This window comes from Mustelus asterias, chromosome 15 (assembly GCF_964213995.1).
Source record: "Mustelus asterias chromosome 15, sMusAst1.hap1.1, whole genome shotgun sequence".
Lineage (NCBI taxonomy): Eukaryota > Metazoa > Chordata > Chondrichthyes > Carcharhiniformes > Triakidae > Mustelus > Mustelus asterias.
The window spans coordinates 45,050,378-45,075,495 of record NC_135815.1 but is presented as its reverse complement, the minus strand read 5'-3'; the positions used below and the strand labels follow the sequence as shown (position 1 = coordinate 45,075,495).

The window sequence follows — 25,118 nt, the reverse complement described above, 5'->3', positions numbered from 1 at the left end:
AGGAAAGAAATGTCAAGTGACACAACTGTAAGAAAAAGGCACCATAAAAATCACAGCACAAAAAGCAATCTTATTCAGTGCCTCATTCTCTTTGAGTCACAGTCTTAGAAATTTGCAAAAACTCAGATTCCAGGTTTTTGACACTAATTGTTTGCCTGTCAACAACAAAATATTTGTTGTGATTTTTGAGAAATATTTACTAACCGTTTATTCACAGCTTGTGGCAGCCTGACTCCACTTCACTTTTTACTTCTGCATCAGTCTTTTCTGGGTTATAGTCACTTCTGATTGTCAACTGCAGCCAATGACCCAGTGGCCCTACTAAATACATGTAGATAGATGCAGTGACATTGGACCTAATTCTTGACCTGCAAGTCATCATTTCAATATTAAAATGGTCATTTACTGTTCTTTGTGCATACATCCGATAACTTGCCCTTTTTCCATGCCCTTGTAAATATGCTTGCAGTCATCTTGATAACTGTTTCAATCATTTATATGCCTAGACGTTTGTTGCCAACACAGAGTTTCCATGCTGGATGTGTGCCATTTGCTTTATTGGTAAAAGCTGACATATAGCTATCCATCTATAACAGGATTAGACTGTGCATGCATTTCAGGAACCCTTACCACAGCTGGACTGCAGTGTCCAGGTGGCTAACCACCAATCTTCAAAGGAGTGTGTGCTGCACCCTGGCTCCATGGCAATCATGATAGTCAGACTCTGCTCAGACATCTCCCTGATCTAACTGCCTCTACCCAGTTGCAATTGCCTGTCACCCCACAATTCTGTTTGCTTACCACCCTCCTCCCTTCCCCCCCCGCCCCCCAGGATTTTGCTGAGGCTCACTGCTGGCGACATGTTGTCCTCGGGCATTTCAACAAAATTTAATTCCGTTTTGCCGGCAAGCAACTTGGGATGTGTGGCTGGTGTCTACCAGTCATTGATCTTATTTAAATGTAGCCTAAACGTGCCTCGGGCCTACTAGTTCACCACCCATTCCCTGTTTCACCAATTCCACACTCCAATATTTCTGAAGATATTGCCAATACAGATTCTCAGAGTGTGTTACACTACTATACAATGTTCAATTATCAACTTACCATGATATGCTTAACTAATCTCGCAGAGTTAACAGGTTTTTGGGCACACTTACAAGTCCATCAGACTGACCTGGAACATAGATTGTAAGCTGTGATGTGCTCTATCACCATGTTGCTAAACCCCATCCTATTTATTTTATATGATTCAGTTGTATTCATTGTGAGAAAAGTTTTCTTTTGCTTGTATTCACACGTCCAAATTTAAAATTTTCTGTTACTGTAGACAAAAAAAAATTGTTGGAAAGTATTCTGGTTATACAGAGCCAGTTGTGTGCAGAATCATAGAAGCCCTACAGTGCAGAACGATGCTGTTGGGCCCATCAAGCCTGCACTGACAACAGTCCCACCCAGACCCTATCCCCGTAACCTCATATATTACCCTGTTAATCTCCCTGACACAAAAGGACAATTTAGGTTGGCCAATCAACCTAACCGGCACATCTTTGGAGTGTGGGAGGAAACTGGAGCATCCACAGGAAACCCACGTAGGCACAGGAAGAATGTGCCTCACCGAGGCCGGAATTGAACTTGGGTTATTGGAGCTGTGAGCCAGCAGTGCTAGCCACTGTGCCACCATGCCATCCAGACCTTGCACCACACAATTAGATAGAAATCTAATGGATAAAAAGTGCCGATGCTGAAAATCATTTATAAAAATAGACAATGCTGTAAACTGTGAGCAGGTCAGGAAGCATCAATGGAAAGAACAGACAGGTAAATATTTCACTATGTACCTTCCTTCAAACATTTGGAAGGAGGCTCCATACCCAAAACATGAACCTGTTTGTATGTTCACTGATGCTGCATGATTTGCAACATTCTTTTGTTTTAGTTATGGAACATTGCTGGTAAGTGAACAATTTGAAGAGTTAAACTCTGAAAAAATGGTGTCAAGGTAAAAACAAGTTCTTCCAAATAAGATTACAGAAGTGTAACGTACATCCACTTCCATGATTTCAGAGCAGATTACATCCTCAGTCACTCAGCACTGACAGCCTGTTATGTCTGCAGCTGGAGGTAAACGACCCATGTGTCATCTGCATGCTGCTGTCTCTAAAATTCAACTGACTATAGAATATAGCTGAAGGGAGCCTGGGTTAACATGAACTGGCAGGTAGCAACATTCTCACCCCTCCTAAAGTGCCAGAGGGACGAGTGTTACCCAGACCCAATGAACTCAATGCTCCACTCCGCTTGTTCAAACAAAACTCCGGGGAAGAAATAGCTTTGATCCAGCCGGCCAATAACAACACGGATTGTGCAGAGCTGTGTCTGACCATCAGTGTAGGTGTCTGCAGATATTAATTAATTAGCATCACATGTATTGTAGTATGATATGAAGGATGTTGAGTTTGTACAATCAATTAAAATCACGAGAAAGATGGAGCAGCTTGTTAAAGTAGCTGATAACCTCAGTTTTGTTGTTGCTTTGTGCTTTATCTGCATCCTCTTTGGGGAGAGAGGTTTGACTGCGCCATTTTGCTGCTGTTTTCTCGACAGTGGCTGGAATTTTACCAGGACGCCCTCCCCGATTCCGGGGCTGGGCAAGGCTCGGAGAACGGTATTCTCCATTGGCATCAGGCGGGATCGTACGAAACTCGGGTAAAATTCTGCCCACGATCAGGAGTTAGTGTTTATGAGTGTACTGAATTTTGCTATAAAAGTAGAGAGCCAGAGGACAAACATGTGGCTCTCTGTGCTTACATGATCACACTCAGCAGCCTTATCCCAAAGACAAGTTTGTAGACCCACATCTTTATGAATCTATGATGCCATGTCCTGAGTTTAACCTATGGCATACATAATCAAACTGCAATAGTTAATGTAAATGCACTTAAATGCACATTGTAACTAATATTTGAAAATTTTCTTAATAACATATACCAGTAGGTGGATGGAGTCATAGGGCCTCAATGACTTCATTCAGAAAATAATTATTTAAACTTGATATGTGCAAAAGGAATGAACTGGATACTTCTAAAGAAGAAATCTTCCAAAAGCAGAAAATGTGTACTCTCAAAACAATGCTTGCAACATTTGTGGTCTAGTTTTAGTCTGGTCAAAACCAGCCGTAACAAAATGTTTCATTTTGAATTTATTCCATTTTAACTGTTTGAGTTTTGACGCACTGATCGACAATATGGGAGGACTGATGTACAGCCTTCTCAGACTGTCCACCACTGTACACATCACTGACGTATCCGATCACTGTTTCTTTTCTGCCTCCTTAAAATGAGTTGCAGTACCTCATGATAGGAAGCTGTTCCATTCTAGATTATATTGCAGATCTGTCCAAAAGTAATTTCCACAGCTACTAGCAGTTTGAAATAAAATGATAAATTATTAGATGACAGAGAATAGCGTATTTAAAATTCACACAGAGCACTAGGTTTGCCTCCCAGCAATGCTTTGATTTTACTGGATAGTTGATTGGCCACAGACCTTAGGTTCGGACTATTGCAGTATCACACAAACAGAAACTTTCCTGTACAGTATTAAAGAAATGGTGTAATTCAGATACATGTTTTCATTGTTGTGTCAAGTTTATCATGCAACTGGATAAAACAGTGATAGCATTTCAGGTTGACTGATATGCGCCATCTGAAATGTAATTTAGTGAGTCTTTCCTTTTAAGTTGAAGTTTGTTCAAATATTAAAAGTTCTGCTTTACTTATTTCAAACTGTTACCATAGTGCTTTCAAATTAAACAATAGAAAATGACAGTGATATAGGCATGTGACAAAACTCATTAAGCCTCATGGCAGTGCTGTTGTGTGACACTATTCAAACAAAGTTGCAACTCCAGATAGTTATTTAATAAAATGAATCGAGCCCAGTGTATCGTCTGCCAAAGGAAGTGTTATTCCCAACATCAACGTGCTACATTTAGAAAATATACCTCCAGTGGATTGTCATTGAGCTCACCAGTAATCTGCAGTCTTCCTGTTCCTAGTATTTGTGTGTAACAATAAGGTTTTGTGTTAGTTAGTTCTAAAGTTGGTAATTTCCATCTGAAATACTTAATGCAGCATGTCCGCACAAGAATGCTTTTACACTGAACAAACAAAAAATACCTCTGCTGGATAAGGACCTTTGCTGATGACCTCTTAAGTTATTCTTTCATCTGTGGGGCAAGTATGATGGACTAAAAATACTTCTCTCTAATAATATTGTCTTCCTCTAATAAAATTCTGTAATGCAACTTCCCATCATTAACATATTCAGCCTGCAACCAGTAATTTGTCTGACTCATTCTGGATATATTAATTAGTCTAATTCAGTGTTTTTGAAAACTAATTAAATAGATTCTAATTGTATAACAGACAAGAGCTATATTATGTTGTAAAAATGTTAGCTCTACCCTTTAGTTTCATTAAATTGCATTGCAGATGGCATCAATCTAATTTAATATTTGCCCTGCTAGCTTTGTTACTGTTCTGCTTTGGGTTTCAGTTAAGCGACATGCAGTACAACTCGCATATGATGTTAAACATTTGTATGAAGTCCATTTTGGTCTGGTGTCTTGTTATCCTTGACCTCACTCAGCACAATAGTGATGATCTTCTCTGAAACCTTTCAGTATTTCAGTTTCTGTCTGCCCACCCCACCCAGGAAATTCAGAAAGCCCATGGCTGCTTCATAGAAACAAAATTGATATATTAATCTGATATGCCCACGTTCGTCAAAACATTTTTATTCTTTTATTACAGGAGGTCCATGTTGGAGTGGGTAATCAGATCCAGCTTTATAATTGAGTTATATATTCAAAAGCTGTATTGAGAATATGTTTTAGTTGCCACCATGATGTGGGAACAAGGTGGGAAATTAGATTCAGGACATTTTAAAAGAAAATTAGGTTGGCCATCTCAGACACAGAACGACTTTATAAAGTTACAGTTTTTTATCAACCCTCATGGTAGATTTTAAGCCATTGCTGCAGCTCTGCACTCAGTTGTATCATATATTGTATTCATTTCTAAAAATGCTGAAAGAGAGGTTTGTGGAAATAAATTCATCCAAGTTGTCCCTTGCAGTAAATGTCTGCCTTTTGACATGTGGGCTGGAATTCTCTGACCGTTCATGCCCCACCGCTGTTAGCGAGGATGGAGAATTTGGTGCTCAACCAAATCTCTGTTCAGTGCAGTGAGACCAAATAATCCCACTGGTGTGAACGGCTGGAGAAACCCATCCGTGGTTTCAGATCCCAATTTAGGCAGAGGTCATTATTATTATTGTTATTGTAACCTGACAGCGTGAAGAGGTGTCACACCCACATCTTTCTGTGAGGACACATCTTCTATTACAGTGCTACAAAGAATTAACACAACTTCACAAAGCAGGGAATATGTTGATTAAGAACATTCTATGGAATTAAATATTACTTGGAATTATTTGCCTATGTTGACAAAGATAATAAATTGTAATTGAAGATAGTTAAAGATAACCACCCTTAAAAATTCTATGGCGCTCTGGTCTAACATCCATTCAATATGTTTTTTTTGCCCTAACCAAGGCGTTCAATTATACAGTCACTAAGACTCACTTGTGCAAGTCTAATATAGAACAGGAGAAAGACAAGAAAATAAACTGGTACAACTGGAAAACGTGTGTGCATTTGACCTGCTGCATAACTGCGGCTCAGGAGACCAAGATACTGACTCAATTCCTTCAATCTCGATTGTAGAGCATAATAATAAATTGCTCATCACATCACATGGTTAAAAAAAACTACTTTGTTTTATCATGAAAGTCTGCTATTTATTGTGATCTGCTACATGATGCCAGCTAATGCAAAACAAACTTAATTGGAAATTAATTCTTCAGCTTCTGTGCGTTTCTATGCAACAGCAGGTACAATGTACTTCATGGATGCATAGGGAGATTGATGTTGATCTTGTTAAATAAGACATTGGATGAGATTCTCTGGCTGCGCTCACCCATAAACCGAGGTCAATGGACTTTTGCATGGTCCTGCCCGAGGTCAATGACCTTTGAGTGGTCTGCCCCCCGCCTGCCTGTAGTGGGCAGGATGAGAGAATTTCTCTCCTTGTTTAATAATTCATGGAGGAAACTAAGCTAAACTACTAAATATTACATAAAAAGTAAAGTATAAAAACATCTGTGAGTATTTGCCAGGTTGACCTCCTTTCAAATATATATGATTCATGGAAAAATATATTATCTGCCTGGTTCTACCTTGGTATCAATGTTTGCCTCTGGGTTTATCTCAACTGATGTGCTGACGCAACCTTCATCCATACAATAGGCATCTCCATTCTAAATTCTTCCAATGCTCTCATTAGTTTCCTATCCTCCGCTTTCTTCAGCTCATCTTAAGTTCTGCTGCCCATGTCTGACCCTGCAGCAAGTTCTGTTTATCCATTCATCCTATCTTCGTTGACATCCATTGGCTCACAATACATCATGGGTCAATTTCAAAATTCTCATCCTTGGGCTAAATTTTCATTCCCAAATCAAGAGCAAGCACATAGTCAGGAAGATTTCCTACTCCGCAAACCTAACTCAGGAGAAATTGCCCTGGATCTCCGGATTTTCATTCCCGGGGGCGGGTGTTAACTGGTGAAAAAATTAAATACATTTCTGAATGTCTGTTACAGACTTCATTATTCAACAGAAAACACTCTTATTCAAAAGAAATTAATACATTTAAATTCCTTCAAGTACTTAATCCTTAATACAAACAAACATTTACTTCAAGCACTTAATCCACTATTAAAATAAACATTTGCATTCATAGTCCTACATCATAGACTTTAAATCATTTGGAACTGTCAATCAAACTGTGAACTTACAGGCATCAACTGTGATAACGATAGATTATAGAATAGTCAAGCAGCACTAATCCAATAATATTAACCTCAGGCCTATGCCAATGTACAGCTGGTGAAATTGTAAGCAGCCACTGTTTTCTTTCCAAAAATGTAAAGGACTTCTGAATTTAAATGATTTGATAGCTTGACATTCCACTAAACGTATTTACTTTCTAGGCACATTCATGTCTGTGCTTAACAATCCCAAAGGGCATCTGGCCTCTTCCAAAGCGGCACCTTAGCTCTCCCAATGCATTACCTAGACCTCTATGGAAGGGTACCGTATTTTTCTAAACAGCTCCAGCAGCTTTAGGCCTTTTCCTCAAATGTATAAAGCCCATGAATTGTGTTTTCGACATCCCAGTCATGAAAATTAGATCTGTTTGAAAACAGCAGCACTTACCCCAGTGCAACTGCCGCCATGAACCACAGATGTGTCAATTACAATCCGTCCCCTGGCAAAATGGTGGGTGCTGGGTTTGGGGGCAGGACTTGCGGAATCAGGACGCCAGTTCCATTTTGGTGAAGGACAGCGCCCTTCACCAAGCTTTGCAAAAATTGTTTAATTGTTTTCTTTGTGAAAAGTATTTAAATCCTTTCATGCCCCCTGTCAACCCCCATCTGCAACTTCCTCGAGCTTACAATATCCTCTGAATTCTTTGACTGATGTACCTTTGGCTGGGCAGGATTTCATTGTCTAGAATTCTTCTCTGAGCCTTTCTGCCTCTTCCTCCCTCTCCACCTTAATGGCTATCCTTAAGATTCACTGATTTGACCAACCTTTTGCTCACCTCTCCAAATATCACCGATGGTTCATCACCTATTTTGTTCTTCCCTTGGTGCAATTTCTATGTTATATGAATACAAGTCATTATTGTAGTGTTTGTTCTATTCCAGAAAGCCAGTTTGTGAAGGATGAACCTGGAGCCATTTTTTACACACTTTTATATTTATTTGCAAAGACCCAAGTTCTACCGGTGTGGCCACGGCCCCATAACAAGCCCGAAAACCGGGCGGGGTGGGCAGGGGCAATCCACCTCCACCATTTGTGGGACCCCTGGCCACGTTTTGCAGCTGTCCAGCAAATAGGGATGAGCATCCACCCCCAAGAATTGTCAGCTTATCAGAGGGCTGGCAGCTCAGCAGCACCAGTGGAAGCAGTGACCAGGGCTGGGACTGCACCTAACAAAGAGGATGCCATGGGAGAAAGCCACACTCCCAGCCAAGTAAGTGGGACTCGAGCATGTCATGGCCTATCAGGCATGCCCCAGCAAGGAGGAGAACAAGTGTTGGTGAGGATAGGGGAAGGAGATTGCCATGGGATGGACATTACCACTGGGGTGGCACTCAGTGCACCATTGAGAGTCTAACACAGAGCCAGCAGGGAGGCTACCATATTCACCAGGTGCTCTGTCCACATAATGGCCAAGACTCACCCACCACTGGTAAAATGCCAGCAATGACCCTTAATTTGCCACTTAACTAGTGCAGTTGGCATCTGGTTAGGAGGTTCATCTTCCTCCATTCCACCTACTGGTAAAATGCCACAGTGGCAGGAAAGCAATGAACACTTCTCTCCCATTCCCTTGCCATCTTATGGGCCATTATGCTTCCCAACCAATTCCTAGAAAGCTGGTAAAATCAGCCAATGTTAAACATTACAAGCCTACATCTCCTCACCCGACCAGCACAATTTTACTCTGCATTATTTATAGATATATATAATGGGGATCAAGTGAATGCCCAATTTATGCCAGTGCCGGCACTATGACCTCAATGTGGGCAGTGTCTAGTTTTGGTATCTTTTCCCACTTGATCACTGTATTCTACATAAATATCCTCTATTAATTCTTCATTTCATTGAGCCTGAGCAAATATTTCTGCACACGCTAAGATATATCCAAGTCAGCCAAGGCAACTTTCAGAAGTTACATTCCTTCCAAATTGATTTCAGTGGATAAATTGATAAATTTCCTTAACTGAGCACATTAGAGACCGCATTAGCAATTTTCACAAGTTGAACATTGTACTCTTAAATATATATAAAATATATTCATGTGGAAAAAATGGGCAAAATTCAACAGGCCCATGCCAGTGTGTTAGCAGTTGGGTGGACCAGTAAAATTCCCGCCTACCCCTATCTTGTCTGCCCTTGCCCAATTGAGACCTTTAAGTGGGCAATCAATGTCTACTTAAGAGCTACTTACCACCCAGTCGCAGTTCTGAGACTGGCAGCAAGGAGGTCAGTGATGGGGTGGGAGAAAGTCTAGCAGAGCTGTCTGCTCAGCCTCAGACAGGAAAGAGAGGGTGCACCTTCCTTATGAACCCCTTCCCAAAGGTATGGACCAGGTACTCCCTACCCACTAGCCTTTCCAATCTCATGCTTGCCACCACCTCCACCTCCCCCGGGGTCTCCCCACCCTCCAACCCTGAGACCCCTGTATCCACATGGTCCTGCTTTTCCCAACACACTTAGACAGGTGGGATTGCATGTAGTGCCAGGAGTGACCATCAGTCCTGGTGGTGTTGCTGGCACCGCAGAGTTGCCAGCAGTTCTCTGAGGGGGGGCTTCCTCTCGAATGAGGGGTGCTTGTCCTGCCTCCAACTAGCTAAAGCTCCACAGAGCATACATGGTTGTGGAGCAGCCAACGTCGATAGGGGTGAGTGCGGTAACTTTTGTGGTGGCCAGACAGCATATCCTGCCATCTGACAAATCCTGCCCAGTGTTAAATAAAATGAAAGAAATGTATTAGCTGGATCAAATCACCCAACTGCTGTGAGATACCATACTCCCTGCTTTAATCTTGACGAGCAAAAAGCTCTCCCTTGAAATTTGAAAGTATACTATCTAATTTTTGACATTTGCAAGAGTGATGACCCATGGAGATCACTTTCCATTAGTCAGACTCCTATTGTGCATAGACTCCTATTGTGCATAGACCCTTGAGCATAGTTGATTCAAGTGCCCCCAACCAAAGCACCTTAAAAATTTGTGGGAAAAAAACTCAGTGCAAGTGTAATTCTGCTACTTTATTGGATATCCTTGTTTCTTAAGAGTGAATAGTCTTTATTTCCTCCCTCCTAATGAGCCAGTAGAAAGCACAAGTACTGTATTACCTAGGATCATTATTCCTGGTGCAAATACCATGGGCTGCATTTTACATGCCATCTTTTTTTAATTCTAAAGAGCCTGGAGTTCCCAAAGATAGGTACTGCAGCCTTGTGCTAATCACTGCTCATGATCCTGAGTTTCCTGTTTCTTCTTAAATCCTGGAACATGACTGAAAAGGACAAAATGTTGAGCGAATTTTGCCAGAATTTTGAATCCAAGATATTTTATGTTCAGTTTAGCACTAAACCTACTGAACTGACCTGGTAATTTGCTGATTTTTCTTGCTTCTGTATATTGAAATAAAGTATCTTAGTGTATGCTAATCTGGCCACCATATAATGCTGTGCAAGATCGCTTAAGTTCACCATATTACTACTGTGCTTGATTTTGCACTGTGCCAGTAAGTAAACACGCAGGATTATGCTTTATTCCAATCGAGATTATTACAGTGACAGGTTTGGGGCATGGTGTACCATAATAGCAACTGTAAACACTAAAATTAAACAAGTCAATCAATGTGTGAAACAGAAAGCATGGCTAAGAATTTTAAGAGATGGGCTATCCATCATAAACAGTCCCATCTAAATTGTTAACTTTCTATTTCAGCCACTGACTGTCTTATGCACTTACAGCACTTTTGTTTCTACTTCAAATATTTCAAATGCTCATATTGAATGATGGATACTGTTCACACACCGGGGGTTATAATTTATTCTACGATTTCAGTTGACACCGTAAATCACAAGAGAGAGATATGGGTGATTTACTTTGGTCACGTGAACCCCTAGTATGAAGTCTAGTCTCAATCAAGTGAACCAATGAAAGTGGTATCAAATTTATGCTGAAGCTTTTGTGCCATTGCAAAATATAATTTAAAAAATCACAGGGGGATATAATTAGGCAATTATATTCTAATCGAAAAGAATGTAGGAGATTCCATGAAGGTTTCAGAGGTGGACTTGCTGCTGATCCTAAGTGAATTAGAATTAAAGCAAAGACAAATGCAGCCTGGCAGTGGCCATTTCTGCGCTTGTATTAAAAATCTTAATTCATATATTTTTGGCTTGCTTCACTGGATATGCAAAATTGAGCTATCGAATGAAAGTAACGATTTTTATACAAAAACAGAAAATGCTGGAAAATCTCAGCAGGTCTGACAGCGTCTGTGGAGAGAGAACAGAGCCAATGTTTCGAGTCTGGATGACCCTTGAGCTCTGAGCCTTTCCAGCATTTTCTGTTTTCGATTCAGATTCCAGCATCTGCAGTATTTTGCTTTTATCTAAGGATTTTTACAGCTTTGTCTACAGGTATAAAGTAATTAACATAGTGCCACTTTATTAAACACAAACTTAACTAATGTTGTTACAATTTTGATGACCAGATTTCACACATACTGCTTAGAATTTGGTGTAAGGAGGAAGGATAAAAATGGTTGCAGACCAAGGTGCTGTGAGAAGTAGCATTCCAGATGTGGAGAGAATGATCACAATTAGCATTACTGTTTCACTGTTCATTTGTTTCTTCAGTATGGTACATTTTTAATTTTAATTGTCAATTCCTTCAACCCTTATCAATCCTTCTTGGCAATGTCTTACAAATATTTATACATCAATTTTCCAAATTTAGACAACTGTAGGATGCACTTCTATCAGCAGTGCATCCACAGGCAATTACTTCCAATTTTAATTTCAAGGTAACATATTTGAAAGTGTTGCACTAACCCAGTCAGTTCCCTCTTGGTCCATTCAGGTTTTTGGACTACAGTCCAGAAACATTCCATTTTTGATCCCTGGTCCTTGCTGAGTTAATTGATCTCCATAGAACCGTCAGGATGGAGTAGCAACTGGAAACATGAAATGTTGAAAAGACTAAGCAGCTCTGTCATCTTCAGCATCTGTGGGGAGAGAAAGAGTTTATGTTTCAGGTTGTGACCTTTTATCAGATGACACGAAACGTTGACTCTATTTCTCTCCCACCGATGCTGCCAAACCTGCTGAATGTATCCAGCATTTTCTGTTTTTATTTCAGATTTTCAACATCGGCAATATTTTGCCTTTGGGTTTCCAAGCTGAGAATGTGAGCAAGCAGCCAACTTTCACACTATCCATTCATTATGGAATGTCCCATCCCGGAAAGTGCACAACAATTGAGGAAAGGATTAGTCTAACTCCTGGCAGTGACAGTTACTTTCTCGGTCAGCATCTTGGATGAGATATTAGAGGGCTATTGACAAATGAGATGCCCTCAGTAATTTACATTTTAGTTGTGCCTGCCATGTTGATTCACGTGCCCCCAACCAAAGCATCTTAAAAATTTGTGGGAAAAAAACTCAGTGCAAGTGTAATTCTGCTACTTTATTGGATATCCTTGTTTCTTAAGAGTGAATAGTCTTTATTTCCTCCCTCCTAATGAGCCAGTCCAAAGCACAAGTACTGTATTACTGAGGATCATTATTCCTGGTGCAAATACCATGGGCTGCATTTTACATGCCACCTTTTCGCCAGGGGGACAAGTAAAAGGATAGGTGCCCATCCCACCACCTTCCCACCCAGCCCTGAGGTTGACCCCATAATACGGAGGGTGGGCAGGTGCTGAAATCTTCAACCCGCCCGTCATATTTTAATAAATAATTATGGGTCAACTGAAGTTGTTTGCAGCAAGTCAGCTCTGACGAAGGGTCATCCAAACTTGAAATGTTGGCTCTATTCTCTCTCCTCGGATGCTGTCAGATCTGCTGAGATTTTCCAGCATTCTCTGTTTTTGACCCGACAATGTGCTGCCCATGCCATAAATCTCACGTTGGGCAGGCTGTTTTGCTCAAATAGTCTTTCAAAGGGCGAAAAGGAATGGGCACCAAAAAATCCCCCCTTTCCGCTCCCCTCTCTAACCTGCCCAACCCCCCTGCCCCCGGCCCCAGACAGAGGACTTGCCTTGCTCTGTGGCCCAAGCTTTCTTGTTCCTAGTTGCAGTCTCAGCAGGGCCCGCTAATACACTCTTGCTGTCACTGGGACCGCTGGAGCTGCCAGCCAATTGAATTAGCCAGCTGCTCCCGAGGGCAGGGTTTCCTCCCAGTGGTGCAGGTTAACTTCATGCCGACTTTGCTTCTGGGGGTGAGGGTTGCGTGATCCGTCCGCTCCCCCCCCCGCCTCGTAATTTGCTACCCCATATAGTTTTAATCAAACTAATGAAATTCAGTGACTGAAACACATACAGAAATAGAAAGGAGCTGGAGGAATCCTATTCCCTACCCTAGTTAAAATGAAAGTAAATTTGGGTCATGTACTTGACTGAGCAGATTTCAATTTAGCTCGGAATTACAAGATTAAACATACTTTTTCATCACAATAGAACCAGTTCATGTTTCTTGCAATAAAGGTTAATTAGCTATTTGAACAAAAGTGGGTATTTCTATTTCCATTATGACTGCTGGCCTTTAATCCGATGGTGGTGTTAAAGCTGAAAGGTTATACTTCTTAACAAATTAATCCGTGAAACTGTTCTGCGTCTAGTCGCTGTCTTGCTTAAATTCTCTGCTTCTCTCTAACCATTTTGTTAGTCCTGATGTACACTATTAGTGAAAGTACTTATATGATTTGTGTTTTATTCCCGTTTGTTCTTTCCTTAATTCTAAAGTTTCCTTTCTGCCATCAAAATGATATGGAAAGCTGAAATTTGATGGGCTTGACTGAACATCTAAACAGGTTTCAAGTACATGACAAATGGTTATTATTCTGAAGAGGTGTGGGAGCACTAATTATCATTGAAATTGAGTTTCTCTGCTTAAGTAATTGAATGTGGCAAATGGTGAGTGCAGACTTTGCCATTGCTCTGTTAATGTGCGTGCAAGGTTCAAAGGTGACCTGGCTTACAAGTGATGGGCACACAGAGGAATACAAAGCAATATCTTTAAACTGACAAGAAATTTACTGTAGTGCCATTGAGGCTTTAGAGAATCTGTTGGTAGCGTAATGGTATAATTATGATACAGGGACTTTGCATAATTACTTTTCTCATTTTCTAAGGTAAGATTGTGTATACCATGTCAAGAACTATTTCACAGTGGTTCAGCTTTTATGTCTGCTTGCTGTCTCCCAGAGTTGTGTTCATGCACCTTTTTTAGGTTAGTAGTCAAGTTCAAAATGACACTAACTAGCAATTCTTTTGAGCAAGCATTATATAGATTTGACCTGAGAATTATCCACTGTGCTGGGTAAAGTCATTCTTATTGAAAGTATTTCAGTGGAAAACCTTAAGAAGGAGTAACATTTAATAAACAATTTATCTCAGAGCTTTACAGATAAGGATACGTCAGTCGATGAAGATAACTTTCAGAGCACCCCATGTTTACTGCGTCTCTGAGTTTAACATTCTGCCGTGTGGTTCCTGGGCTGTGGCTTGATCTTTTCACATTGTATTTAATTTCAAGTTGACAGGAGATTCACTAGACCACCACTTACTCTCTCTGTTAAAAGATGTACAAACCCATTTCCTTGAAATGGGGAAGGATATGATAATAAAGATGGGTGTACCTGGATAGCATGAAAAATTGTTATTTTGTAATGTGTTGACAGGTATGCTAACTAATCTGAAAGATTTAACAGTTTTAATATGCTTTATAGTGTTACGTTGAAGCTGAAATACTGTAAGAAGCAAATATGATCGTGTTTCTAGATCATTCTTTTACAACTTTCTTTCATTTTTCCTTCATGCCAAATCATGGGGGCAATTTGTTGACTGACATGTATGGTGAGCATTCTTTTTTGATACTTTCAGGATAAATGTTAAAGTGTTAATGTTTGCATTCAACCAATAAACCAATTGCTGTTGTCATCCATTTCATAAGTCTCATTATGTGCTGCTAAGTTGACCTGTGTTAATGTTTCTGTACTTGAACATCTATGCATTTTGGCTCTTTCTTTTAAATAAACAGCAGTTCCACAGTGCTGTCCATTTCTAATACACCTTATACTTTGTTTGCTCCTAGGAGGTCATTTTAATGGTCACAGAAGTCCCATAAGAAACCCATTCCTCCACTTCATCATGTTCCTTTGCTTTTCTTCATCATGTGCCATTGTTGATTTATTGTTATCGAAAAAAAGGAAACTGTCTTTTTCTTTGAGGTTTGCATTACTGATTGTGACAACACCAATTGAGTTAATGGGGTGGCATTACCCTTAAGGCAGTGTTCTTTCACGGTAGGTGGTTGAAGGTACAAGGGGAGTAGTTAATTCCAAACTGCCACCTAGTGATAATGTTCTTACATGACTTCATCCAGTCAACAGATAACACTATAACTATAGTGTGCATATCGTTATTTGAAGATTACTTCGCAGATACCTGGGTGGGATACAAAGGAAGTCAGAACTAACAAAGTATTTGTAAGCACTGATCAAACACTTAGTTTAACTCTTGTTAAGATTTGCAACCACTTTCTCTTTTCCAAATTGCAGGCCAGAAAAATAATGTTTAACAGTGGCTTGAAACCCCTTCCAGATTCTGTATTGTATCCCTTTGTCCATCTTATCAAATCATGCTGACATATAAAAGCCCAGTAATAACCTCCTCCATATTTCATGATGTGCCCACAGCAAACCCCACCGGAGCAGATGGCAGAGGCTTCCCAGGTACAGCGGAAGTGATTCGGGAATCGAGCAGCACCACAGGGATGGTGGTTGGGATTGTGGCAGCAGCCGCTCTTTGCATTCTCATCCTCCTCTATGCTATGTACAAGTACAGGAATAGGGACGAAGGCTCCTACCATGTGGATGAGAGCAGAAACTACATCAGTAACTCGGCTCAGTCCAATGGGGCTGTGGTGAAAGAGAAGCAGGTGAACAATGCCAAAAATTCCAGCAAAAACAAGAAGAATAAGGATAAAGAGTACTACGTCTGATTATACACTCTTGAAGAAGGAAGCCTGTAAAAAGAAAAGGAAAACAAAAAAAAACTTCATTTTATCAAAGACATGATAAAACTGAGATGTACTTTTTGCAAAGCACACGGGATAAAGACAGTACACATAATCGGGAAGGAAAGACGACAGTTTGTAAAGTAAGCATTAACATTTCAAGCTGGTTGAAGTCTCCTACTTGTTCACAGTGTTTTCATTCGCTCCGTCTTCTCGTTGTCTGAACTTTACTGTGGAGACAACAGCATGAAGCATTCATAAAGAAGAGTATTACGACAGTGCACAGAGAATCTACCTGTTACCCATGAGTTTTCAGCCAAAGTGCTAAACAATTGTGCAACATGACAGAAGTCTCATTACTCCAAGAAACTTAAATAGACAATAGTTAGCAGACCCTCGACGGTAAAGGGTTTATCATCTTTACATCCATGGGCGACCTGTGTTTAAGTGCTGGCTACAACATAAGACTAATGTTAAAATAGTATAAAGTGGAATAATCCCTTTCTGGTTGTAAGAAGTAAGGAAAGCCTTAATTTCATCCACAGGAAATGTAAGGCATGGATATATACAGATAAAAGAGAGCATAGATACAATCATTTGAAAATTTTCATGCACGCTAATATGTTATTACATACATTTATACAAACACGTATATGTGCTTTCTGGACTGTGATGAGTGATGTTTTATAGCCTGTTGTATAGACAATGCAAATATCTCTGCTATCCAGACATTTTTTGGTAAACGTAATGTTATAGCTGTAGCTAGGTATAGACAGGTTTGAAGTTGTTGATGACGTCTGCAATGTTACAATGTTTTTGCAGCCGTCATTAATTTCTCAAACTTCTTTTTTAATTTCCATCGTAATGAATGTCTACTATACATGTATGAGGGATACATATGAATGTACATATGATTTAGCTGCATTTTTTGTAATTGACTCAGACAGTAATCTCTTATGTTCTTATGAGGTTTTGTGGTGCGGGAAACAAAGCGGGTTTTACACTGAAATGGTGGCTGATGCTATGAAATCTTTGTAAGGTAAACCAGTGGAAATTGGTTTCAATTATTTCACCTTGTTTTTTTTCTGTTTACTACATCCAGTGGGGAAAATGAAAAATGCTAAAAGAAATATCTGATCTTTCAATTATTTGCAAGCCAGATATTGATGTTGCTTAATGTCATGTACATGTTACATGGAAACCTTCCTAAGTATCTGTAGAGTCATTGCAGAAAATACAGTTGCTTATTTGTTCCTATTTCATATTGTTATGTTTCATCATTTTTTATTTAAAATGTCCCTTATCCCATTTGAAAGTTGAAAGCTTTAACATTAAAGCATTGGAGGTCTTTCATTTTCTAGCTTTGACTAAACAGTCCTATATGTGGATTATTAAAGTGTATAGATCTTAAGAACTCATTATTTAGCTTCTATATTATTTTTAGATGATTTCACAGCAATAAACCCGGTTGTAATGTACTTCAAATCAAATACAAAGAGAATATATTAGATTCTATGGGTGTACTTCAAGGGAAACCAGCTGAATTGCTAGAAGACCTCCTGGGAGGAAAATAGATGTTCACACATTCAAACAGGAAGAAGGAATTTAAAATTAGCTTTAAACAGCAGGGGCCACAACATAACAGGAATTGTGTATTTTGTGTCAGCAGTCACTTAGAATTGACTATAGTCTCCTTGCCAACTGCTACAGCCACCTCGATGACATCTAAAACAATCATTACATTAGTCATTTTATGCTATCCACCTAGAATAAATCCTGTCCAAACAAAACTCATTTTTGATCACTTTGCTTTTACCTTGGAGAGAGAAATGTGTTCTCATTATAGTCAGTTTCTGAGGAGCAGATGGGTCCTTAATCACAATAATGTCACATGCACCTTGACAGTGATATGTTGTGATGTGATTTATGCAATTATATTAAGCATTTGTAAACAGTAATGCATTATCTAAAAATGTTCATGAAGACTGCACCCCTTTAAATTTTAATATGAATACTAACATTTGATTGCTGACCCATTTTATTGTGTAGAACGATGATGTTTCTACAATTAAAGTCAGCTTTCCTTTGTCTCCAGTAACATGAAAAACGTCAACCATATTCAAGCTTCCCACACAAACATGTTAGCATTTGTGAAATTAGGAAGGTTGGAAAAAGTAATTCAAAACATTTTATACTTTCTTAATTGTACCAGAAGGAGACTTGAAAATCCCACAAGATCAAGTTTACAAATAACCTTTTACAGTGAGATCAAAGTCTGTTTTCTCCCCTCAATTTGCATAATCTGCTGTGCATTCCTTATTGTTGTTAGGAAAGCAGATTCAGAAGTTGTTGAGAAACTCCTCCATACTTAAGATTGATTGATAGGTCTCGTGGCGTTCTGGATTCAGCATGGAACCATAACTTGTGCAGAGTGGTATTCTTTGGCAGTTGCATTGTTTTGGTGATGCAAAGGTATATAAAAGAGGCCCAAGGCCTGGTGATGGATACAGACAACAGATGAAAATGGGAAGAAAAATATTTGTTTACTTCAGTTAATCCCATTACTAAACACGCTCATACAATCAGAGTTACATTAAAAGTGGCTGTAGGAACTTTAGAAAGCAACTAGACAACAGTAGAATATATCGTAAAGTAATTAGCACTTGACTAACTAGACAGTTTTAAGCTATTCATGTTGCCAAGGTGGTTGTATCCATGCAGTCAACAATTTGGTTTAATGGCTGCACTGAAGCAACTTTTTCTTATGTCTTAAACTACCTACAGCCCCTAGCATGGCAGTTTCCAAATCTCATTTAGGTTGATACTGTTTGGTACTGTAACGTGTTGTGTTTTGGCAAACTCTTGTTTTAAAACTGTATGAAATTTTACTTATGAATGATGCATTTCACACAAGATAAAATGAGCAAAACCATTCTGGAGCCCCATCTTCGAGTGCTTTGTGTGATAAATATTGAAAGAAAATTTTGTTGCAAAAGCCAAGTTAACCATTATTGGAAATGCTAAGCCAGTGGAATTTACTGTTTTTGTTAATAAAATGTTTCTTATAATAGAAACCTTGTGATACACAATCTTTTGCTTCTTCCCTGTTTAACTGCAAATAACACCCAATTACATTGGTACCGGTGTAGTATGATATTTCCATAACATTGTTTCTACTTTTCGGAGTTTAATCAACCTTATTTTTGGCTTTGTAACAAAGCCAACAATGAACATTCAAGAACTTTTTAATGTGACTCCTATGCTTTACTGACGAAATAAAGTTCCAGGTAGATTGGAGATATCACAGGAGATATTACTTCTAATTCATTTGTATGTATGTTTCTGGGATTGGAAAGCAGTCTATAAATAACAGAATGTACACTGCCAGCGTTGCGTTCCTTCATTTACTCATTGTATTTATCAAAGTCTTTAATTTTGCATTGCAGAGTAACAGCTTTTATCTACACTCATTGGGCTAGATTTTACAGGGGCCCCGGCTCCCCCAACCCACCCCAGTAAATAGTTGGTGGGGAGGTCGTTCACAATTGCAACCGCTGTCCTGCAGCAAGTTAATATTGGAAGCAGTGTTCATTGTTTTAAGCAAAACTTCTGCCCTCTCTTGGGAGGATGTCCCACCTTAGAGAGCTTCTGGCCAGTTGAATGACCAACAGTTCTGTAGTCACCACAGTGCCAGTGTAAACACTGGCCACTGTTGGATCTATAGGCACTCCTACCTTGCTGAGCATAATAAGAACATGAGAACATAAGAATTAGGAGCAAGAGTAGGCCATCTGGCCACTCGAGCCTGCTCCGCCATTCAATATGATCATGGCTGATCTTTTCGTGGACTCATCTCCACTTACCCACCCGCTCACCATAACCCTTAATTCCTTTACTGTTCAAAAATTTATCTATCCTTGCCTTAAAAACATTCAATGAGGTAGCCTCAACTGCTTCACTGGGCAGGGAATTCCACAGATTCACAACCCTTTGTGTGAAGAAGTTCCTCCTCAACTCAGTCCTAAATCTGCTTCCCCCTATTTTGAGGCCATGCCCCCTAGTTCTAGTTTCACCTGCCAGTGGAAACAACTTCCCTGCTTCTATCTTATCTATTCCCTTCATAATCTTATATGTTTCTATAAGATCTCCCCTCATTCTTCTGAATTCCAATGAGTATAGCCCCAGTCTACTCAGTCTCTCCTTATAAGCCAACTCTCTCACCTCCGGAATCAACCTAGTGAATCTCCTCTGCACCCCCTCCAGTGCCAGTATATCCTTTCACAAGTAAGGAGACCAAAACTGTACACAGTACTCCAGGTGTGGTCTCACCAGCACCTTATACAGCTGCAACATAACCTCACTGTTTTTAAACTCCATCCCTCTAGCAATGAAGGACAAAATTCCATTTGCCGTCTTAATTACCTGCTGCACCTGCAAACCAACTCCTTGGGATTCTTGCACAAGGACACCCAGGTCCCTCTGCACAGCAGCATGCTGCAATTTTTTACCATTTAAATAATAGTCCATTTTGCTGTTATTCCTACCAAAATGGATGACCTCACATTTACCAACATTGTACTCCATCTGTCAGACCCTCGCCCACTCACTTAGACTATCTATATCCCTTTGCAGACTTTCAGCATCCTCTGCCACTCATCTTAGCGTCATCTGCGAATTTTGACACACTACACTTGGTCCCCAACTCCAAATCATCTATGTAAATCGTAAACAATTGCGGTCCCAACACTGATCCCTGAGGCACACCACTAGTCACCGATCGCCAACCAGAAAAACACCCATTTACCTCCACTCTTTGCTTTCTATTAGTTAACCAATCCTCTAACCATGCTAATACATTACCCGTAACACCGTGCACCTTTATCTTATGTAGCAGTTTTTGGTCGGGCACCTTGTCAAATGCCTTCTGGAAATCCAGATACACCACATCCACAGGTTCCCCATTGTCCACTGCACATGTAATGTTCTCAAAGAATTCCACCACATTAGTCAAACATGACCTTCCCTTCATGAACCCATGCTGCGTCTTACGAATGGGACAATTTATATCCAGCAGCCAGGTAAGTCTGGGATTGGGGGTCTTGGGGAGGAGGGTGGTGTGTGGAGGGCCAGGTTCAGCTAGGAGTGAGGGTTTACCTTTGTGAGTTGCGGAGGGGGGGGGGGGGTGCCACCCATGTGGCCCGCAGCAAGAGGTTTCCCCCTCATTGGCTACTTCAGAGTTGCAACAGGCTCAAGACGGGAAGGCCACCTGATGTCTCCCTGCACCCCCTCCCATCACGCTGTAGAATTTCAGATGGATTAGAGGTGGCGGGTAGACAGTCGGGAACGTCGCTGCTGGATTTTAAGTGGCCCCCAACTTTAAACCCAACCAGTAGGGGAACATAAAATTCAACCCGCTAAGATTCTAATTAGAGATACAATTGCTTATTTTGGCACAAAATGAACACTCTTGCCGTTTCCTATGTACCCAATAACAATGCACTCTGTTACCGTAATTAGCAACTTTTACTTGACCACTAGGTAACGAAAGCTCTGGGGCCAAGTTTTCGGGGGGTGGGAGGTGGAAGCGAGGGGAAGGTTGAATTTCAAAAACTTCCCAACGCGACAGCCCTGCTTCCTTTAAAAGGATAGCCATAATATTTTCACTCTAGGAATGTGGAAGTGGCATGAGTTTGGGCCCAAGGTGCAAACAAAAGATTGGCAGATGCCTGCCCCACAGCCTGCCTCCATTTACAGGGTTATTTGCCCAGTTTTAATGACAAACGTCAGGCCCTCAAATCCTCATGCCTCAGCCCTCACCCACCCCACATGCCCCCATAACACCTTGGCCCCTTCCATCCCCACCTCATTTGTCCTCCATAGCCACTCAACCAATATCTACTATGGACAGAGCTCAAGATATATTTGAAATGGACACTTAAAAAATTTATAATCTGATAGAGCTGTCATATTCAAAGACACTTCATACTTCATAGGAAAAAAGCCTTGCACATTCAAAAAATGTAAATCCCCTCAACTGGTCAATCTGTTATAAAAATAAACAAATTATTTTACAAAATCAGATCAAATCAAAGACAGATAAACCTTTAATAACCTCTTGAAGCTGATAATCAAAATGTGAACACGGCTCCTCCTGCTGAGATAAGTAATTCTGGCTCTTTGGAAGCTCAGGCATGCATTCGTAATAGCTCCACCTATCAAAAGAAATCCTGGGGAATGTCAGCAATAAAGTCCATTGAAACTAAAACAACAGATGGCATTTTTTCAGCTGCAACAGCTGTTTCATTTCCATTTCAAAGCAGATTGCTTGTCAATCAGCGCAGAGTCGCAGCCACTTAGGGTTTTTTTAATGTTCAAGGGCAGGGTCATTTTCTTCAAAGCTAAAGATTGCTGGACCAACTGCAGAGACGACAGACTGTGCGTTGGATTTACAACCCAACTCGGAGCCCATCAAACAGGAGTGGAAGCAAGTCATCCTCGATTCAGAATGTCTGCTACAGAAAAACAGACATTTTACGACATTATGTGGATGACAGTGAGGCAGGGTATCTTGGGCGACAAGAAGATATAGCCGGAATAGTCAAATGGGCAGATAAGTGGCAGATGGAATTTAATCCTGAAAAGTGTGAGGTGATACACTTTGGAAGGAGTAATTTGACAAGAAAGCAAAGAATGGTAAGACACTAGGAAGTTCTGTGGAACAAAGGGACCTTGGTGGGTTTGTCCACAGATCTTAGTTCCAAGATGGCGCCGGAGTGAGGCGACTTCTTGCAAGCTGTGCCCAGCATACCTTCTAATTCTACCTTTTACTCTTGTTTTATGCTTCTAAAACTTCATTCTAACTCTTTTAAATTCTCTAACAATGCTTTAATGCAATTTCTTACATTCTGCATTCTCTCATTTCCTTCTCTATGAACGATATGTTTTGTCTGTATGCGCGCAAAAAACAATACTTTTCACTGTATGTTAATACAGGTGACAATAATAAATCAAATCAAATCAAAAATCTCTGAAGGCGGAAGGGCATGTTAGTAGGGGGGTGAAAAAGGCATATGGGACACTTGCCTTTATCAATCGAGGCATAGATTACAAAAGCAAGGAAGCTATGTTGGAGCGGTATAGAACTTTGGTGAGGTCACAGCTAGAGTACTGTGTGCCGTTCTGGTCGCCACATTATAGGAAGAGTATGATTGCACTGGAGGGGGTGCAGAGGAGATTCACCAGGTTGCTGCCTGGGATGGAACATTTTAAGTTATGAAGAGAGATTGGATAGGCTTGGGTTGTTTTCATTGGAGCAGAGAAGACTGAGGGGGCGACCTGATCGAGCTGTACAAGATTATGAGAGACATGGACAAAATGGATAAGGAGCAGCTTATTCCCCTTAGTTGAAGGGTCAGTCACGAGGGGACATAGGTTCAAGATGAGTGGCAGGAGGTTTGGGGGGGGATGTGAGAAAATCTTTTTTACCCAGAGGGTAATGTTGGTCTGGAATGCGCTGCCTGGGAGGGTGATAGAGGCGGGTTGCCTCACATCCTTTAAAAAGTATCTGGATGAACACTTGGCACATCATAACATTCAGGGCTATGGGCCAAATCAGATTATAATTTTTTTAAGTGTCCATTTCAAATATATCTTGAGCCCTGTCCATAGTAGATATTGGTTGAGTGGCTATGGAGGACAAATGAGGTGGGCATGGAAGGGGCCAAGGTGTTATGGGGGCATGTGGGGTGGGTGAGGGCTGAGGCATGAGGATTTGAGGGCCTGACGTTTGTCATTAAAACTGGGCAAATAACCCTGTAAATGGAGGCAGGCTGTGGGGCAGGCATCTGCCAATCTTTTGTTTGCACCTTGGGCCCAAACTCATGCCACTTCCACATTCCTAGAGTGAAAATATTATGGCTATCCTTTTAAAGGAAGCAGATGGGCCATCTGGCAGATGGGATTAGATGGGAGTTCAGGTGTTCCTAATATGTCAGTACAGAGTCGATGGGCTAAAGGGCCTCTTCTGTGCTGTATGGTTCTATGATTAAAGATACTACTTAAATGCAAGCTGTATTGTTGTTGTAGTTTTGAAACCTTTTGGTCTGTCTCTTTTACTCAGCTTCTTTATTAAAGTGCAAGATATTCCCTCTTATCGGTACCATGATGTTGCTGTTGGAGGAGAGACATGTTAAATCCATTGAAACTGTGCTCAACAGATAACTGATAATATCTAAGGCAAAGTACATGAGTGCACAGAAGAATAATTTTTATGACTAGATAATAGCAGGTTCTTTAAAGTGGCAGGTTGGCCCCAGTTTATAATTTATGCTTTGCTGTGAATTTCTAACTAAAGATAAGAATTGATTTGGTGAGATCACTAATAAGCATAAAGATATTCAGTTTGTAAAATAGTTACTTTCCCACTTCTCCTGAAGGTGCAGATACATTTGGGGAGATGGCAGTAATAGGAGTGTCCTTTCTAGGGAACAAGCTTATGAGGGCCTAAGGCTGCCCAAACATTAGGATCTCCCATTTGACCTCCCTGCATGGAGCAAAGGGATGCAAAGCACTGTGTTTGGCGCTGGCTTGGTTGCAAGTGCCAGAAGAATGACATATTTGGATATTAGCCTGCCTTTGGGCTCCACTTCAGGTTTTTGTTCAAGTTTACTCCCTTAGCCATCGCTTCTCCTGAACGCATAGCTACAAGACAGTGGAGTTATTCACCCATAGCTGGGAATTTGGTTCATGAGTGCCAGGGTGTGTCCACATGTTAGTAGGCCTAGGCATTGCAATCTGGGGGCCAAACCTCCTCCGAGTTCCTCTGAAGTTTTATCTTGAGGCCTTGAGGGACCCATGGCAGGATTTCCGGCCGTGCTCTCCCAAGACCGGAAAACCCCACCCGAGGTCAACGGACTTTTGCATGGCCCGTCCCCACCCAGTACGATTCCCATGATGGGTGGGATGGGAAAAGTACAGCCCCAGTTTCAGTGTATCACCACAAGGAGGTAAACAGAGGACTTGCCAATGTCAAGGCTTTGTACTGAAATGGAGTTGTACGCACTTAGATCTAATTTTTGCATTGTGACTAGCCAGTGGTGTAGGCCAAAAATGAGAAGGAAAGTAGAATGCAAAAAACAGGAAGCACCCTAGCTTTCATTACTCA

The 25,118-nt window shown here is 40.7% G+C and overlaps 1 protein-coding gene across 3 annotated transcripts in view; it reads left to right on the top strand.

Annotated features, from left to right (window-relative positions):
- The window catches only part of nrxn1a (neurexin 1a), a 1,876,664-nt gene extending 1,857,628 nt beyond the window's left edge, over positions 1-19,036 (top strand). For all 3 annotated transcript variants that reach the window (XM_078229844.1, XM_078229842.1, XM_078229843.1), the window contains one exon: positions 15,636-19,036. In XM_078229844.1, coding sequence (XP_078085970.1) covers positions 15,636-15,940 — 305 coding nt within the window. In that variant the 3' untranslated portion in view covers positions 15,941-19,036. The remainder of the gene's footprint in view (positions 1-15,635) is intronic.
- The last annotated feature ends 6,082 nt before the right edge of the window (positions 19,037-25,118 follow it).